Source organism: Zingiber officinale, chromosome 5B (genome assembly GCF_018446385.1).
Source record: "Zingiber officinale cultivar Zhangliang chromosome 5B, Zo_v1.1, whole genome shotgun sequence".
Taxonomy (NCBI): Eukaryota; Viridiplantae; Streptophyta; class Magnoliopsida; order Zingiberales; family Zingiberaceae; genus Zingiber; species Zingiber officinale.
Genome location: NC_055995.1, coordinates 87,035,020 through 87,055,916, shown reverse-complemented (window position 1 = coordinate 87,055,916; position 20,897 = coordinate 87,035,020). Strand labels below are relative to the sequence as shown.

At 36.3% G+C, this 20,897-nt stretch overlaps 1 protein-coding gene across 1 annotated transcript; it reads right to left on the bottom strand.

Moving 5' to 3' along the window:
* Nucleotides 1-470: 470 nt before the first annotated feature.
* LOC121984840 (WEB family protein At3g02930, chloroplastic-like) lies at nucleotides 471-4,845 on the bottom strand. Its single transcript, XM_042537985.1, has 3 exons — nucleotides 4,618-4,845; nucleotides 3,751-3,955; nucleotides 471-3,650 (listed from the first exon to the last, which is right to left on the bottom strand). Exons 1-3 carry the CDS (start codon nucleotides 4,635-4,637, stop codon nucleotides 645-647), a joined length of 3,231 nt encoding a protein of 1,076 aa, XP_042393919.1. The 5' UTR covers nucleotides 4,638-4,845; the 3' UTR covers nucleotides 471-644.
* Between the last annotated feature and the right edge of the window lie 16,052 nt (nucleotides 4,846-20,897).

Sequence of the window (20,897 nt, the reverse complement as noted above, 5' to 3'; positions counted from 1 at the left end):
TACAGATATATTTTCTCATTATGAAAATTTATTTATTATCTATTATTTTAACATTTCTATAAATAAAATTATATAATAAATTAAGTTACGAAATACATTTTCACATTCCTCATTTCTCCAGGGAATGACAATTATCTGATCTAATACCGTTGCTTGAGAATTCAAATGCAATGCCAAACGGGTGTGGGAAAAAAAGGAGATTGCATGATTGAGCAACGTAACAATAGCATTAAAGAGAGGGACATTATACGCACCATGCACATGAAACAAAAAAGCATTATCTTATTTTATGGAACAAGGTTGAAGTACAAAACAACAAACATGAGAAGAATGGTGATTACTTTCATTCACCAACCAGAAAATTTTGATAAAAGAAGAGTCCTTCAAATAGCTTTCTGCTAGTTAAATATGACAAGGAGTCTTCATGTCTTTAAAGAGAGCTAACCTTGCAAAACAAGTAACACAGGAACTAAGGCACAAATTGTAGATTCACTACGCAGAAGCAAACAATTTTAAATACAAGCACTATAGCAAAACAATTTAAGAGACTATCATGGGCATATCAGACCTTGATCCAGGTCGGAAATGCTCAAACCACCAAATACATTAGATGAATTGTAATGCAAGAAGCTTAGGTTCCACTTCTACTTGAGGTTACTCTTCTTTTTCAGTATGCTCCCAAATTTCTGCATGAAAGCCTTCTTTTTCTTTTGCTGCTGCTCCTGCTTATTGGGTGAGGTTCCATCATTTTGGATGTTTTCAGATGGCAATCCATTTGACACATTGGAGTTAGCACAATCTGCCTTTAAGTAAGATTCATCATTCATCGAATCGACCTCATACTCCTTCTCTGTTGGCAAATCCTTGTCTACAGCCTTGCCGTTTTCAGACAACTTTGATTCTGTGTCTCCTTGTGGTTCTTGTGGAGCATTGTTAATACTCTTCTCCTCCTGGCTTGTTTCCAAATCATTGCTATGTTCCTCGAGCTTTTCTGATGGTACTTCTGAATTGGGGTGCTCATCATAAGTAGTTTCCTCAACGGAAACAAATGGCACTGCTAAATCAGACTGATTCACATTTATTGGTATTTCACCATTCACCGTTGCCTTCTCGGCTGTGGCCTCAGCTAGCAATGAAGAAAAGTCTTCGGCCTTGTCTAAAGCTGCAGTTTCTCGGATCTTGAGTTCATTGTTCTCCTGAATTTTACTCTGAAGGTCATTGTCTTTCTCTAGTAACATCTCCTTCAGCTGCAGATTCTCAGCCTTGGCTTCTTCTGCTACTAGTTTGATGATATTTGCTTCTGATTCGAAATGCTTTAGCTTATCTATCAGCTGGACTTCATCTTCTTGCGCAGCCATCATCCTGAGCTCTGCTGCTTTCAGAGAGTCACTTATTTTGTCCATGTCTGTCTTCATGGTGGCAATTTTCTCCTCTGATCTTTGGATAGAATTTAAGAAATCAAGAGCTTTCAAGTTCCACTCAGATACAGAATTTTCAAATCCCATTTCAAATCTTTCAAGAGCATCTTGAAGGCAGACGTGCTCATGTTTGGACTTCTCCAGCATTTCATCATAATTTTCTTGATTCTTCATAATAGTCATCTTCAAGTCCTTGATCTGAGCATGGGAATCCTCAACCTCTGCTTGTTTGCATAAGAATCTTTCTTGTGTTACATGTGCTTCTGTTGATACTTCATGCAGTGCTGAAGCCAATCCTTCCATCACCTTCTTAGCTTTGTCAAGTTCACACCGAGTTATATCTAGCTCATTTTCCAAGTTGTTCTTTTGCTCTGTCAGGCTTTCAATATTTGAGTTGGCTACCCTCTCACTATTCAAGGCCTGATTTTTTGTCGCCTCCACAATCTGAAGGTCAGATTTTAAAAGTGCAATCGTTTTCTCCAGTTCTGCTGCTTCCTGTAGTGCTACAGCCAATTTCTGAATAGATCCATCAAGTTCAGTTTCATGCCTGGAAACCTCAAGGTTAAGAGAATCCACCTTGCCTGTAAGAACAGAAAGTTCACACTCTTTATCCTGCAATAGGGCATAGCACTCCTCAAGCTGTTTCTTAACCGAAGCAAGAGCCTCCAATGAAGATTTTCTAGACTCATTTGTCTCCTCTAATTGAGCTTCTAGTAGCTCTGCTGCCTTCTTCCATTGCTCCACAAGATGACGAGCTTCTGATTCAGCATTGTTTACATCACTGACCTCAACCGTCAGCGCCTCAACTAATGCTTCCATCTCTATTAACCTGGTTTCAGTGACCTTTGCCTTCTCAAGTTCACTCTTCACTGCAAACAGCTCAGATTCCAACTCTACCTTGGAGTCCAGCAAGGCCTTGAGATGCTCAATTTCCCCTGAAAGGAGCTCTAGCTTCTCTGAATTGATTTCAGCACTCATCATTGCATCACAAGCCTGAGTTAGAGCAGTGTCCTTTGCATCGATGGCTAATGTGAATTCATTTTTCACCTGTTCAAGCTCCTTAGTAATCGAAAACAAGGTGGCAGCATTCAAAGCATTCTGGTCTTCAACATATTCAAGCTGCTTCTTCAATTCTTCTCTCTTCTGAGCACTTTCAATGCTTTTTTGTTCAAACTCACATGAAAGGATCTTGTAGGTTTCCATAGCCTCCTCAGCCTGCCTTTGAGCAGCAAAATTCTCATTGAGTTTATTACTAGTTTCATAAACCAACCTCTTGGCTTCCGTTAATTCCTTTAAAATATGAGTCTTCTCTGTTTCAACAGAAGTCAATAGTTCATTTGCCCTTGTCAAATCTTCCTGAACTAAGTTTATTTGTGCTTGTAAATCTGCTATCTGTTTGTTCTTCTCAGCTTCAACAGAAATCAATCTATCATTTTCCTTCTTTAAATCATCCCCGACTAAGTTTATTTGTGCTTGTAAATCTGCTATCTGTTTGTTCTTCTCAGCTTCAACAGAAATCAATCTATCATTTTCCTTCTTTAAATGATCCTCAACTAAGTTTGATTGCTCATGCAAGTCTGTTCCATTCACAACAAGAACTGAAGGTTCTTTTTTCTCACACTCCTGCAAAGCATCAATTGATGCTTTTGAGTGGTTAACTTCTCTCGAAACCAATCCTTCATGTGCTGGAGAATCAGTGTTCTTAAACTCCTGCACTGAATCAACTAACACTTTTAAGCGGTTAACTTCCTTAGACAACAAGTCCACTTTCTCTGCATTGATCTCAGCAATCTTCATTGCATCATCAGCATGATTTAAAGCACTGTTCTTTGCCTCTGTAGTCATGAAAAGTTCATTTTTCACTCTCTGGAGATCCTTAGTTATGGCTAGAAGTGCTGCAACATCCATAGCATGTTGGTTTTGAACAATATCAAGCTCCTTCTGCAATTCATCTTCCTTCTTTAGTGCAGCGTCGATGCCAGCTTGCTCCAGTTCATCTGCCCGGAATTTATCAATCTCAGAAGCTTCCTCCGCAATCCTTTGGGCAACAAGAGCATCCTGAAGTTTGTCATTTGCCTCGTTGGCACATCTCTTAGCATACTTTAGCTCCTCAAGAATTTGGATTTTCTCCTTCTCAACAGATGCCAATCTCTCCTTTGCCTTCTTCAACTCATCCTGAATTGCACTCAGTTGCCCCTGCAACTCTGATCCCTTTATTGGCCTTGGTTGCTTCTGCAATTAACAAGTAAAACCATGAGGACCCAGATACTTCTCATAGTCAAACAAACCATGCAAGAAAAATATGCAGGGTGTGTGTGGCGGCTTCCCTTACATCAAGAGAAGTGATCTTGGGCGAACGTTGCTCAATGGTAATCTTTGAATCAACTAATTTAAGGGATCGATCAATTGAAAGGCGCGCTGACTGTTGAGGGGATGGCGAAGCAGGGTCTACCTTGGTGGATCCAGCCTTTCCTGATTTATTACCTTTAGGAGTAGATGGCGCACCTTTGTTAATCGAAGCATCAGATAAACCAGATCTGTGTACAATGTATGCACCTTAGCGCTTAAAAATGACAAATTTCACTGATCTCCACGAAGTTAGCAATTCCGTATGCAATCATCACAGTTGAGCAAAAAATGCAAAAGAAGGATAGCAAATCCAACTAGCACAGTCCACAATAAAACCAAGAAAATCAAAACCAAAAAAAAAAACCAAAACTTACTTTACAAAGCTCTCGGAACTTTATCTTTTTCCTATTTTATGACGACAAAAAGTTCAAGACTTTACCACCATTCCAAGCCCAACAATCATGAATGGACAACACGAACACAAATCCTTGCACCATTTGCGCAACAAACGACCACAAAGGTTGCCACGAACTCACCTCAACAAGAAGAATTCGATTTAAAGACCCCAGTCACAGAAGATTGGAATTTTACCCCCAGATCAAGTAGAAAATCCGAGAATGACCAGAATTAACTGAAATCCTCATAGCATCAGTGCCAGAAATGAGGTAAAGAACACACAAAAACTCAGCTAGACAAAAGGAACCATAATATTAACAACACCCCCAAGTCGCAACTAGAAAGTGTAAGTGTAGACTACGAAACCGACAATAAGAAAAAAGAAAAAAAAAACAAAAACAAAAAAGGCGAACGATGTCAACACCCCTAGATCTGGAGAGCGCAAGGTAGTTACTTGGATTTGGAGGAGAACATCGTCGATCGCCCGTCTGAAGCACTGCGAAGCCCAAATGCAGGCAGGCCAAGAGATTGTTTAGGAGGCGAGATGAAGACGGAATTGTGCAGAGGAAATTATAAGATCACTAGGTCTCGCAAGCAAAAGGTGAAGGTTTCTGCTGCTTTTTCTCTGCAAAAGAGAGGAGGCTATCGCATCCAAATCGAAACTACAAGGACAGTCTTTACTATAAATATTTAACTTTTAACTTTAATTAGTAAGCAGAGCGGAGAGGAGTTATCAGTTATGCATGTACATATTCGACTTAATAACTACTTAAACAAATAAATAAATAAAAAGAACATTTACTATTTCCCCCACATTTTACTTTCATTTTCAAAAATAATTTCTCGGAATAATTATAAATGAGTGTAGATGGAATGGTTGATAGCTGACTGGATTAGAATTTAAGATATATACAACAAATTTACAGTTTGTAAATACTACAACTTCCAGACGTCATTTGCATGCGAGTGTGGTTGGCAAGTCAAGCCCAGCCCATCATTCAGTATCTATCACGCAACCTCCGCTCCTCCGGCCCAAATTTAGAATCCACGTCACTATTGCAGACGACAGAAACGACAAGAACAAAAGTAAGACGAGGGGCCCACCCACTTTGGCCCGTGTTCCTCTATTTATTTATACGTTATCGTTTTATTTTAATTTTTATCGACGTCAATATTATTTTTAACTAGTTTTATTTTTTTATTTAAATTAGATCGATTTTAATTATTTTTCTAGCTCGTAGTACTCTTCCTTCCTGTACTTAATATTTCAGTTGGACGGACTATTACATAAATTTTTGAACATTTGGGAATAAAGGATCGATTTCGACATTATTTTGTGGGTATATGTATAGTCCAATTTCACGTACGCCTATAGTCTCGAAAGCATTTATACATGAAAAATACAATTATTTACGTTTGTTAAGCATATGATCGACCATCAGAATCAACCTTTCCCCAACTAGCTAGTTAATGTCACAATATTTGATGTGGACGTTATTATACGGCATAAAATATAATATTAAAATTACTTTATTATCCTTTAGAAGTTTATAATGGTTCGAATTTTAAATTTTAAAGCCACGAGATCAATGATTTTTCAATGATTTACCAAACATGCTAGTTTGTATATATTACCTAAAAAGTATATTCATTTTAAAATTGATCAAATCAGTTTCCATTTTTATTTTCTTTCCTAAGACCCCTCGCTTCTTTTTACCGATCATCTGGAAAAAAAAACTTCAAACCATTTTATTTTTTTTCTAAAAAAAAAAAAATCTAATCTCCTCTTTCGTCTCCATCGAAAACTTTACTTATAGAACATGGCTTACTCTTTCGTGTGTTGAGTTTCATCTAAAAGTCTATAATTGTCACGCAAGATAGGGTCGACACCACCGAGGCTGTGACTAAGAAGCACCATATACGTAGCACCAAAAAAAACGCGTGGATTGTTAGCATCATCTTTCTCATCCTCGTAGTTCCCCTTATCATTGAGATGGGTCGTAAGCAATAGCTAAACGAATTGGAAATGCAATAGTCAGCCCTCCTCATCATCCCCACCAACTTGATGCCCCTCTGTACACAATCATCGTGCCATCTAATTAAGAAAAGGAATTAGATTATTATAGTATAATCTAAAGGTGTAAATGAGTCGAGTCGAGCTTGGGTTGACTTAAACTCGAGAAAATTAAAGAGGCTCGACTCGAGCAAGTTTTTGAATTTGAGCTCAAGCTCGACTATTTAATCATGCATGGGCTCAAGCTCGGCTCGAAATAGCCTATATACGTAGCACCGAAAAAGCCCTGTGGATTGCTAGCATCATCTTTCTCATTCTCGTAGTTCCCCTTATCATCGAGATGGACTGTAAGCAATAGCTGATTGGAAATACAACAGTCAACCCTTCTCGTCATCCCCACCAACCTGACGCCCCTCTACACCACTGTCGTGCCACCGAATTAAGAAAAGGAATTAGATTGTTATGGCCTAATCTAGAAGTGCAAATGAGCAAAGTCGAGCTTGGGTCGGCTCGAGCTCAAGAAAATTAAAGAGGCTCGGCTCGAGCGAGTTTCTGAATTTGAGCTAAAGCTCGGCTATTTAATCATGGGCTCAAGCTCGGCTCGAAATAGTGAATTTAAATAAAAAACAAAACTACACAAACTGGGGTTCAAACCTTTAATCTCTAGCAACCCAATGAAACGCTCTAGTTACAAACACTTCCTCAACTTATTATTTAAATTTAAAGTAATAATTATTTTAAATATTAAAATATCTCAAACAGACTCGACGAGCCATCGACCCAGTATTACATAGGCTTGAGATTGGCTCGAATATTAAACGTGTCAGCTCGAGTCGAGCTTTGACCAAACTGCTCGCAAGTGACTTGACTCATTTGCATCCCTAGTCTAATCTCATGCTTAAATCGGTGGTAATAATAATTCATATTTAAGGAGTGCATTAAATTTGATGAGTTAAAAATACTTCAGTGTTTTTTCTAATTAAATCTTGTGCTAGGGCATGTATAGAGTTAGAATGAGGGGTGGATAGCTATGTTCACTTCTTCGATAATGATTTGCAATGGATAATCAAAGCGAAGATCTTCACAATGTCAACACCCTTAATTTTTACTTGATATCCATCTCCTTGAAATGATTAATTCAAGGGTCCACTCCTCACTCATAGATACACTATGAAAACCTCATTCCAGGAAGAGGAGAAGCTTCGTACAAGTTCAAACACAAGAAATACAAATAAGAAATGCAAACTAGGTTACAAAAGTAATATAAAACAATTTTATAACATGAACTTTGCATTGTTTGCTCTTTTTTTGCTTTGAATTGTCTCTTGATGGAGGAAAATGCAACAACACTTCTTCTCTAAATACCCAAGAATCAGTGGTGAAAACCCTAGATGAACTCTCCTTTATATAGACGTTGTTCGAACTCGCCTCCTAATCGATTAACCTTGCTTCCTAATCAATTGTCACATCATCATTCGACCGTTCAACCTATAAAATGGCTCTTTCAAATTTGTAATCAATTTGTGAGGCATACCAATCGATTCGGCAGCTTTTAATTGATTGCTCCAATTAATTTAGAAGCTTTCTATTTGTGAGAGAAAGTAGCTTAATTAATTGTCCAATCAATTCCCAAGTTTCGTGTTCTCTCGCGACAAAGGCCCCAATCGATTGGGAAATACTGAATTGATTGCCTCAATCAATTCACCAAGCATCTATTCTCTCATGAATCTTTCATGAGAAATGTTGTCCAAATAATTGATTGAATCGATTGGACTATTTCGTCCCTCACTATGTTTTCACAAAACACCCCCAATTAATTAGGCGCTCTGTCTAATCTATTGGAGCATATCCCAATCAATTAGAAGATATGCCTAATTGATTGCCCTTAGGCTAATCGATTAAGTTAATCGATTGCCCATGCCTAAATTCTGAAATCCAAGTTTAGAGTTCCCTTTCCCAACATTTGGCCAACCATAACTCGTTGGGACTTATCCACCAAATGTTCAGCGAACCTTAACCCATTTAAAATTTTCATCTCTTACCAAATGTCCGATCAACCTTTAACCTATTTGGACATTTTCTTTGCCAACTTTCTGTTGAATTTTCAATCATCAAGTACAATCTTCATTGATCCACTTGGATTTTCCTCTCATGTCTAACCTCCAGTTAGAATTAATCACTCGATAGACTTCCATCCTACCTAACCTTAGTTAGGATTTTCCCTTATCTAACTGCAATTAGGGATTTCCTTTGCCAACATGTTATCCTCATTAAGTCACTTGGACTTTCCTTTGTCTAATCTCAGTTAGAACTTTCCCTTACCTAACCGTATTTAGGACTTTCCTTTGCCAATGTGTAATCCTCCTTAATCCACTTGAACTTTCCATTGTCTAACATCCCGTTAGGACTTCTCGTTGCTTAACTTCCAATTAGAACTTTCCATTGTCTAACCTTTAATTAGGACTTCCCGTCTCTTAACCTCTAATTAGGACTTTCTGTTACTTAACCTTTAGTTAGGACTTTCCTACATAAGTATCTAGTCACCTCTTGACCTACTTGACTTCTCTTTCATATATTATCAAATATCGAAACTCAAAGTCGAGTCAACTTGAGCTTAGTCAACTAGTTAACCTTGATCTGAGGACGATTGCACCAACATCTTGGATTTCATTACAGCTAACTTTCATTATTTATTTTATTATTCTCTTAAGATTAACTAAAATTATAAATGGTCTATAATTTTAAGTTGGCATAACCTTTTTCATATAACGATTGGTTTGTTGGACCTTTTATAGTCACTTTAATAAGATATTTTTAATATCAGAACTTTGGCTTTCTAACTAATACTTAGACTAGATTGATTTTCTTAACATATGCAAAAGCCTCATGAACAATATATCGATTATTCAGGTCTAGTTTATTTTATCCTTATATTTTATTACAACTATCAAATGTTCTACCTTTTGAAAATAATATGAAGAAAGAATGATATGGTCCTAGAATAAATTATGTTATGAAACGTCAATTTGAACAAAAATACTAAGAGATTATTTATTCTTATTAATCCTATCTGAAATCTACAAGGTGATACAATGGCTCTGGTGAACAGTGGTTTCTGATGAAGACGAACTCCTGAAGATCCGAAAGAGCTCCTCAACGATCCTATGCACAGTGAGACGAGCCAACAAAGTGTTAGTGGTCTAGGACCAGGGTGGGGATCCCTAGCTAGGCCCTCCGACGCTCAAGTCAATTCCTCTCTTGAAGGTGGAAGAAGAAGAAGTAGCAGAAGAAGAAGTACAATAACTAAAGTACTTAGAAACAGAGTTTTGAATGCTAGAACTTGCTTACCTTACCAACGGAGAGGATCCCCCTTTTTATACTACCTCATATAACTTCCGTAGTCATGAGGTGGTCCCCGGTTTGTTAGAGTTTGTTAGAAGATGAAGTCATCTTCTAGGCTTTGTGTAATAATCCTTTTAGGAATCTTTTTTGTACCCTAGATGTATCTCTTTGGTCGTTTGCGACTCATATTCATGATGAAGTATGCATAGGAACACGTCACTATAACTGAAGAAGCTTCTAGAAAATATTTCCCGCTAAATTTGTCAGGCTGTCATACTTAGGTACTTCTATTAAGCACATCTCGACCGGTCATTCAAGTCGGTTATATATATATTGAAAATATCTTTTGTTAAGTATGTCTCGACCGATCACTCAAGTTAGTCGCATATATAATGAAAATACCCTTTGTGGAGTATGTTTCGGCCAGACATGTACTATAAGCTTTATAAGGCTAAGCACCTTTATGCTCGATCGGGTTTCGTTTGGCCGAGCACATATAAGCACATTGATGCTCATTCAGTCTTCACTCGGCAGATAATATACTAAAAATCGTATAAGACTAAGTACCTTTATGCTTGGTCGAGTTTTGACCGGTTGTGTACATGTAAGCACATTGGTGTTCGCTTGGCCCTCACTCGACCCGTAATATACTATATGTTGGACCCCATGGTTGTTTTGATGTGATCAAACAAGTTAGGTTAGGTCATGTTTGATTTTTGATCCCTGTGTCTAAGTGTACAGGAGTTTAGGAGCACAGGAAGTCAAGCGGAAGACACGGCTAACGAGAAGGATGACACGGGAAGGGAGTCGATGGGCTTGGTGCATCCGAGGAACGAAAGGGTTGCGAAAGAGTACACCGGTGGATGAGAAGAACATACGCGACGTTCGAGGGATAAGAAGCCAAAGTGGAAGTCTGCTAAAGGAGAAGGCCAGAAATTGGATTCGGGTGAGCCCTATTTCGGTTAGCCGCAACACCCAAGCGAATGGAGCAGCGGAAGATCCAAAGGAAAGCTGGAGCTATTTATACGCTGCAGGTAGAGGGCACCCTCCATGATATAGAGGGTGTCCTCCATGATGTATAGAGGGCTCCCTCCATGATATAGAGGGTGCCCTCCATGATGTATAGAGGGCGCCCTTAAGCCAGTCTTTGTAATCATTTGGAAGCGGATAAAGCTCGTTTGGCAGCGAATAAAGCTTTATCCACTGCCTCGCTGGAGGTGCCCTCCAAGCCCCTTGGAGGCACCCTCAAGCAATAGATAAGATTTTTCAGGGACTACAAAAGGACCCCTGGACCTAGGAAAGATATAACAACTTGAGAGCAACTACTGTAATCATTTCCTAGAGATTTTTTTGAGATTTTCAAAGAGTGTAAGAGGCGTCTCCGCCTACAGAGAAGGAGATATTATTTGTAGAGCTTTACAACCGCCTTAGATTAACAACCACCTATGTTGTAACTAAGTCAAATCTGTTTGTCTCTTTTCTTTTTAATTAGTTGTTCATTTCAGTTTATTTTAATTATAATATTGCTACTAATCTTGGTTGGAAAGAAAGGAAAGACTTTATTTTTTAAAGACGATGTGCCTCTCACCGGCCCCGCTGTTGCGCCAACACTATAAGCTTTATAAGGATGAATACCTTTATGCTCGGTCGAGTTTTGTCCGGCCGAGCACATGTATGCACATGGGTGCTCGCTCGGCCTTCACTCGACCAGTAATATACTAAAAACCGTATACAACTAAATGCCTTTACGCTCGATTGGGTTTTGTACGGCCGAGCACATGTAAGCACATTGGTGCTCGCTCGGTCTTCACTCAGCCGGTAATATACTAAAAGCTTTATAAGGTTAAATGCCTTTATGCTCGACCGGGCTTTGACAGGTCGAGCACATGTAAGCACATTGACACTCTCTCGGCCTTCACTCGGCCGGTAATATACTAAAAGCTTTATAAGGCTAAATACCTTTATGCTCGATCGGGCTTTGTCAGGTCGAGCATATGTAAGCACATTGGCGCCCGCTCGGCCTTCACTAGGTCGGTAATATACTAAGAACTGTAAAAAAACTAAGTACCTTTACGCTCGGTCGGGCTTCGCCTGACCGAGCGCCTACAAAAAGCCTTTTATTTAGTCGTTCATTATAATACATTCACCCAACTATATACCGCTCCTATCTTTCTCGACCATGACTTCTACTTTATTTACCAGGTCAATCCGTCATAACTCATATCACTTATAATTATAATAACATTAATCTTGCTCTATTCCTTTTTCTTCTGAATTAACAGGAACCTCTTTGATTGTTATTTACAGAATATTTATCTTTTCTTGCAAAAGACTAAGGATAATAAAAGTATCTGAAGTAAGAATCATACCAAGAAGGACCATTTGAGCTATCTTACTATAGAAAATCATCTAGGATACTTGAAAATACTAAAGAATTTGATTTTTTTTTTTTATTTTTTTTGTTGGATGATATGAAGAACTTTGCTTTTCCTAACCAATAAAATCACAAACATGACTAATTTGCTATGAATTTTGAAGAGAAATATTCATAATATTTTGGTGTTATTGTTATCTACATAATTGTTATTGATGTATATAGCTAATTGTTATTTTTCTAAATTATTATGATATTATTGTGTGTTGTTGTAATGTGTGTTGTTATTGTAAAAGTTGTTGAAATATTGTAATTACTAGTTTATTTGTTGTAAATTATTATTTGGTATATTATAAAATGATTTTGTACTTGTATTTAAAAATATTATTATTTTAATATATATTGGTAATGAAAATATTGATAGGATTTTATTTGATGACTTTTTATATAAAATGATATTGTGTATGATATATTAAGGAATGAATTTGTGTTGTTGGTTTTGAAAAAAAAAAGTTGCTTTCAATATGGTGTATTACATCTATGGTTAAAGATATGGCTATAGTCAACAGAACTAGATGAGCATATAGATCTTAGTTTCATATCATTCTAAGTTCTCTAGATCCATTAGTCACTTTTGGGATGAAATTGGCTGATGAACCTAGGACATTCTAAAAATAAAAAATTTATCAAATCGAAGCTCATTCAGAGATCTTGGATTTGATATATTATCCATCTCGTAGTTCAACTCAAATCAAAAGTTATAACCTTTCAAAGTTTATAATGTGTTGCTGATCTTAGAGGATCAACAACAACGTGTTAGAAGATCAACAACAAAGTGTTGCTGATACTCTAAGATCAGCAACATCTTGTTGTTGATCCTCTAAAATCAACAATGCGCACATTGTAAACTTTGAAAAATCATAACTTTTGATTCAGGTTGAATCATAAAGTGCACAATATATCAAATTGAAGCTCGTTCAGATATCTTCAATTTGATATATTGTGTGTCTTGTAGATCAACATGGATCAAAAGTTATAATCTCTCAAAATTTATTTAGCATACACGTTGTAGCAGTTACGAAATCGTAATTGCCACAACTATAAGTTTAATTTTAAGAGGTCATAAAGTTTACAGCTACAAAACCATAACTACAACTAAAAGCTATGACCTTTTAAAGTTGAACTTATAGTTGTAGCAGCTATGGTTTCGTAGTTACTACAACGTCTATGTTGGGTAAATTTTGAGAGACTATAACTTTTGACTTGGATTGATCCATGAGATACACAATATATCAAATCGAAAATATCTGAATGAACCTTGATTTTATATATTGTGTGTTTTAAGATTCAACTAAAATCAAAAGTTATGACATTTCAAAGTTTACAATGTGCGTATTACCGATCTTAGAGGATTAGCAACAAGGTGTTGTCGATCTTAGAGTATCAGCAACATGTTGTCGCTGATCTTCTAAGATCAGCAACACATTGTTGTTGATCCTCTTAGATCAACAACGCGTTATAAATGTTGGGGCACTTCAGAGCCAGGGGTGAATAGCTCGTCGCTTCGCTTCGATGATGATGTGCAACGGAATAAACTCGAAGCAAGCTCCTCCAATGCTGACAATAGGATTTACTTGGTATCCACCTCAAGAAGAGGTGACTAATCCAAGGATCCACACTCGAGCACACTCTCCACTATATAAACACTCCTTCTCAAAACTAATCTGAAGGCGGAGAAGTCTCATACAAGCTCTCAATACAATAAAAAGAAAAGAGAAGCAAATACAAATAAAATCTTACAAGATTTACAATAATGAAACCCTAGCTTGCTCTCTTTTTGTTTGGAGACATCTCCTGATACTTGGGAAATGCAGTAGCACTTTTGCTCAAAGAGCCTTCAAGAATCGTCGGCAGTCAGCTTGAGAGGAATCGGGAGAGTTATGTTGAACTGTGTCGCTGAAACCCTTTTAACGGTGCACAACAGCTATATTTTCAACCTTAAGCGATTACTCTAATTGATTAAGTGTTCTTAATTGATTAGCAGAGTCGATTAAGAACCTTTTTGTTTGTGCAAAAATTAGTTGTAGGCGATTAAGCTTCCTTGCTTAATCGCCTACCGTAACTATTGTTTCCTAGCAGAAAACTTCAATCGCTTAGCCTAAGCAATTAAGCCATGTTGAATCACTTAGGCTAAGTGATTCAGCTAGCTTCGGTTTCCTCGCGTCAAACGGCTCTTAAGCGATCACCTTAATCGATTACAGTCTTGGTAATCGATTACCGACCCTAACTTCTTCCATCCAAATCTAGAGTTCACGTACAACATCCGGTCAACTGACCTGTTGAAACTCCTCAATGCTTAGCTGTAGTGTCTGAAATCACTTATTTAATTAAGTATATTTATTAAATTAAATTACAATTTAATCAGAATTCAGATTTATTTAATTAAGAGGATTTATTGAATTAATTACAATTTAATTAGATTTAAAATTTATTTAATTAAAGGTATTTATTAGATTAAATTAGAATTTAATTAAATTTTAAATTTATTTAATTAAGAATATTTATTAGGTTAATTGTAATCGTTCATTTGATTTAATTAAGAATTTACTTACATAAATAGAGTTAACTAATTAAGTTAGCCTATAAGTAGGAAATTTAGATTTGTGAATTATATTAAGAAGATAGTAAGATATAAATATATAAAGACTTAGCATTTATATAATTTATGTGTATAAATTATTCATCTAATCATAATGGAAATGAAATATAAATAATATAATATATATATATATATATATGATATACATAATATAAATTATAGAGTATAAATTTAATGTAACGTGTGTATGATAATTAAGAAACTATAATATGTGAATTATAAATGAATAAAATTTAGTATATATATAGGAATTAAAGGACTTAGTATTTAGGGATAAAACTTAGTATGTATAAATATTTAGAGATTATTTATCTAATTAATATAGAAATAAAATATAGATAATATATTACGTAATATAAAATGTATAATATAAATTTTAAATCATAAATAGAATTAAATAAAGGAAATATAAGATTAATATATATATATAATGTGCACATAATAATTAATTAAGAAACTATAGTGATCCTGTCCGAAAGCGAGAAAGTGAAAAGCTAGGGATGTGGCGGCTCCATTGACTGGCTGTAGACCTTGCTTTGCTCTGCAAAACAAGCAACGTCGGTGCCGAGCCAGGGAAGGGGTCCTTGACATTGGCCCTCCGACGCTCAAGTCTGTCACCGGAATAGTGGAAGAAAGCGGAGCAACAGTAAAACTAGTGCAAGACCATAATCATGCGTACCTCCACCGATGATGGACCCCCCCCCCCTTTATATAAAGCCCTAGTGGGCGATGTGTGTGTTTCTCGAAGCATGGGCACACTCTCTAATATGCCCTATGAAAAAACTTGTCAGGAAAGTACCTCTAACAATATACTTTAACAGGGCATGCATATCCCTGATGAGACAATAAAAGCCTCTGCCATACGATCCGCCTATCGGCCATGCCTCGTGTTAGCGGCACTATCTCCCAAGAGGATGTCTAGAGATACTACAGTGGTCCCGTTGCTTAGCCGAGCGAGGTAGCCGCTCGGCCGGGACTTCACTCCATCCACGGTCAGGTCTCGTTGCTTGGCCGAGCGGGGTAGTCACTCGGCTGGGAGCCCTCCGCTCGGCGACCTTAGTTGCTCTTCCATGCAGTGACTGTATAGTAACATGCATGTCCTACCCCGTTCGGACCAACTATCCAGTCTCCCTCAGCGTCCTACTACTCTGTATTAAATGCCAGCTGTCTTACGTATCATTACGAGTTGGACTGGAGGTTTTCTCGGACATGTCTCTCGTTGATCAAGCACTGACTGCCCAACCGACCCTTTCAATTGTCTTTTGTTAGGCCCTTTGACACCTGGGTGCTGACCACCTTGATTTTGACCTCCACCTTAGCAGTTGACCCCGTGCAGGTAGGCCTCCCTCTATCTCCACATCATATGGTATTATAAATTATATATTATTTCATATCCGTGGGACCGGCTCTAGGGGGCCGCTGATGTGGCGGTTCCACATAAATTATATATTATTATGTATCATGGATAAAAATTTATATGAATAAGTAAAAAATATATGAAATTATATAACCATGGATATAGGTTTCTATTTAGACTTACTATTAAGTTTTATAAAAATAATATAAATGACTTAGCATTTATAAATCTATAACTTTCTAATTTTATATATGTGGATATATGTATATAACCATGCAAATAGGTCTATATTTAGACTTAGTATTAAGGTTTATAAAAATAATATAAATGACTTAGCATTTATAAATCTATAACTTATGAATTTTATATATGTGGATATATGTGGAATTATATAACCATGCATATAGGTTTCTAATTAGACTTAGTATTAAGTTTTATAAAAATAATATATGGGACTTAGCATTTATAAAATCTATCTAGTATTTAAATAAAAGCATAAGAATTTGTATATCAACTTATATGCCTCACGTGTATATACATAACCTATAAAATGTATATGTTATCGATAATAACTAAGAACTATAATATTATTACATACAAATTATATATGTATATATGAAATTTATATAATTATGGATAGGGATAAAGGATAGGGATAAAAACTTAGTATGAGATTTTATATAAAATTTATTGGAATTAGAAATTTAGACCAAGTCCTAAAGCTTCCACATTATATAACACCCTCACCTAGAACTCCACCTTGTTTTCTTATTGCCGCTGGCCCTAAGTCCTCACCTCATCCAATTCCACCAGTTCTAGAGCTCCAAGAGAAGACAACTAAAGGAGGGGTTGGTAGCTAAGATTTGAAGGCATGTTCTCAACTATGTATTGTTTTTAGTTTCTATGTCTAATGAATTTCGGGTACCATAGGTTGAGGTGTGATGCTTTAGTTTTAGTTCTTTTCTTAAAGTTTTGAAGGCTTGTATAAATGCATGATTTCGGATTCATGAGCAGTAGTTCCCTCATTAATTGTTAAGGGTTGTTTATTATGTTTTCTTTACAAATTGTGCATGTTTCCTACTTTGTTCAATGCACTAGTTAGTTTCTGTAATTTTGTGGAATTCGGATCCCTCTAGTTTTGATATTCTTGGCTATTTTGGGAGGATGATACCATGCATGATTTAAGTCATTTCCTTATGCTCTAAATGATTTGTATAGATGGTAAGTTCCGGATATTTATAGCTTCTCCCTATGTTCCTCTCGGTTTTGAAAAGATGGCACTATGGTTTAGTTTCCTTTCTCATCTCGACTTGAAAACTAACAAGCTTTGATGCGCTAGTGGTGCTTGGGATTGGTGTAAGTTTTGGATCCTTTAAGTGGAAGTTTAATCTCTGTTTTTAGGAGTTAGTTATATGGATGTTCTACCCTATAATGTTACATGCTTCTAATTGTTTTCCCTTGGAACGTAGAAAACCCTTTTTATGCGCAATTAGAACTATAAAGCTTATGAGTTTCAGATTTATAGGAGGGGTTTAACCGCTGTTTTTATGAGCTATTTATTTGTATGATGTACAAAAATTTGCTTCACGTTTTGCTATTGGTTTACCCTTAGAAGTTAGGGAACTTTTCATGCTCACATGGATTTGTAGGCCTAGTAAGTTGCGGATTCTATAGGTTTAGTTTTAATCACTATTTTTAGGAGTTATTCATCATGACGTTGTACTATAATTGCTTCATGTTCTTCTATTTTTTTACCCTTAGAAACTAGAGGACTATACATGCTCAAATTATGTTATAGACCTTGCAAGTTTCGGATATGATAGAAGTAGTTGAAATTCTGTTTTAAAGGTTTATTCATCATGAGGTTGTTCTACAATGGTTTCATGTTCTTTTACTTGGTTTCCATTAGAAACTAGTAAACTAGGCATGCATGCTCAAATTGTTTTATAGACCTTGCAAGTTTCACATATGATAGGAGTAGTTTTAAATTCTGTTGTAAGGGTTTGTTTATCATGACGCTATTCTACAATTGCTTCATGTTCTTCTCATATCATGTTTTATTTTAGTTCCTCAAATTCATATATGTTTAGATACCTTAGATGAGTTTCGGTTTTGAGTTTGGTAGAGTTAGGTTACCACTTGCTCTCACCATGAGGACCATATATGCTATATGTAATTTCAGAATTTGCCTTGTATGCTTTTGTTTACTCTTGCTCTACATCATGATCATTTAGTAGGCAATATATATGATATGAATTTGCATGTTTATGTTTAGGTTCACGATTATGACATGTTTATGTTGCTAAGCATGCACATGCTAAGCTGATGTACAAGTCTATGCTTAAGCTTACGATATAAAATTACATGTTTATGTTTAGGTTCATGATTATGCAATGTTTATGTTGCTAAGCATGCACATGTTAAGTTGATGCACAAGTCTATGCTTAAGCTTACGATATGAAAATTACATGCTTATGTTTAGGTTTACAATTATGACATGTTTATGTTTATGCATGCTCACACTATGTTTATGCACAGAATTACGTTGAAATTCATGCTTAAGCTTATGTTGTGAATTTGCATGTTTGTGCTTAAGTTTATGTTCATGTCCGTCTTATGTCTGATTACAATACCTTAAAGTGATAATGATAATGATAAAGATTTAATGGGAATACTGTGAGAGAAAAGGCCCCAGAGGAAGCCCGTTTACGGGAAAAGACCCCAGAGGGAGCCCAATATCGGATAAGTTTAATATAACAAAGTGATAATGATAATAATAATGATAATGAGAATATCAGGTAAGTTGACTGCGACAAAATGATAATAATTAGATGGGAACACCGTAAGGGAAAATGCCCCAAAGGGATCTTGTTTACGGGACAAGGTCCCAGAGGGAGCCCAATATCAGTTTTCCATGTTAGGCCATGACCCAGTGATGAGAGTTGTTGACATCTCACCGCCAGGTACAATGGTTATACAATTGAGATTGATCAATCGACCATATGATGATAGCTAGTCACTTTCAACGATCCTTACCTTAAAAAGATTTATGATATATTATGCTTATGTTATGCTTATATACATGCTCATAATTATATATGTTCGTATGATTATGTTATGCTTATGTACATGCTCATGATTATATTTGTTCGTATGTTTATGTTATGCTTATATACATGCTCATGATTATGTTTATTCATATGCTTATATTTATGCTTACATTATGCTGATGTACATACTCATGATTTTGTCTGCTTGTATGATTATATTTATGCATTCATGCTTATGTCGATGTCTATGCGTACGTTCGTGGTATGTTAGTAGGAAAGTCCCTAGTTACCTAGAATGTGGTTTCCTTTAGTACACTAGATTATAGGTGATCATTGTTGCATGGCATGTTTTTAAATATGCTGAATCTCTGGACTCGTAGACTTTAACCTTTCTTTTTCAGACGATGGAACAAATGAGACAAGAGACGTTGACCAGTGAGCCAGCTCGGAACAATGGCAGTATAACGCGAAGACCTTCCAGTTTAATTCCCGCATTTAGCTATATTATTTTTCGAACCATCTATGTAATTTTATTTGAACTAAGAAACTGCTATGAAACTATGAACAAATGACGTCCACAATTACATTTATGAATTATAAAAAAAATAAAGAAAAAACTAGAGACGTTACACTAGCATTTGGTCAACCTTGACCTGCTGGAATTTCCTCACCAAGTGTCCGGTCAATCTTTTGACCCACTTGGACTTTTCTCCTTGCACCAAGTATTCAGTCAATCCTTTGACCTACTTGGACTTCCAATCACTAAGTATCTGGTCAACCTTGACCCACTTGGATTTACCATCTCGTGCCAAGTGTACGGTCAGTCTTGACCCACTTGGACTTATCAATCACTAGGTGTCCGGTCAATCATTGACCCACTTAGATTTTCACATGTCTGGCTTTACTCACCAGGATCCATCTGGCTTCACTCACCAGGATTTTTCTTCTACTTAGCTTGATTCACTAGGCTTTTCACCTGACTTCACTCACCAAGACTTTTCACACCAAATGTCCAATCAACGCTGACCCACTTGGATTTTCTTCTTCTACCAACCTTCCAGTTAGACTTGTCCTTGCCTAACTTCCAGTTAGGACTTTTCCAATCAAGTATCTGGTTAGTCTTGACCTACTTGACTCTTCTTCTCATCAAACTGGTCAAACCTTGACCAGAGAAGAATTGCACTAACAATCTCTCCACACAAACAATTACAACTGCAATCTCCATACATTATCAAATATCAAAACTCAAACATCAAGACTCAAACTTGAGTCAACTCAAGCTTAGTCAAACTAGTCAACATTGACCTAGGAAAATTGCACCAACAATAAACTTTAAAAGGTTATAACTTTTGATTTGGATTAAACTACGAGGCACGTAATATATCAAATCTAATATCTCTTAACAAACTTTGATTTGATAAATTATATTGTGTGTTTCTTAATTTAACTCGAATAAAAAATTAAGACATCTCAAAGTTTATGGTTTAGTATGTTATTGTTGGTCTTTGTTGTTGATCTTCTAAAGAATAGCACGTTGTTGCTGGTCCTCTAAAGATCAATAACATGTTGTTACTAGTCTTCTGAAGATCAACAACGCGTTGTAGCAGTTAATAAATTATAGTTGCTATAACTACAAGTTATAACTTTGAAATGTCATAACTTTTGATTCGGGTTAAACTACGGGACACATAATATATCAAATCAAAATATTTGAACTAGCTTCGATTTGATAAATTTTTTATTTTTAGAATGTCCTAGGTTCATTAGTTGATTTCGTCTCAAAAGTGACTAATGGACCTAGAGAACTCAGAATGATATTAAACCAAGATCAATGCGCTCATCTAGTTCTCTTGACTATAGCTATATCCTTAACCATAGATGCAATATATCATATTGAGAGCAACATTTTTTCAAAACCAACAACACAAATTCATTCCT

What these genes read in the sequence shown, in the direction of transcription:
- LOC121984840 (XM_042537985.1), bottom strand. Translation starts at nt 4,637, where the DNA reads ATGTTCTCCTCCAAATCCAA. An exon ending in ATGTTCTCCTCCAAATCCAA is followed by an intron (nt 3,956 to 4,617) that starts GTAACTACCTTG and finishes CATTGTACACAG; the next exon opens with ATCTGGTTTATCTGATGCTT. An exon ending in CCAAGATCACTTCTCTTGAT is followed by an intron (nt 3,651 to 3,750) that starts GTAAGGGAAGCC and finishes TGTTAATTGCAG; the next exon opens with AAGCAACCAAGGCCAATAAA.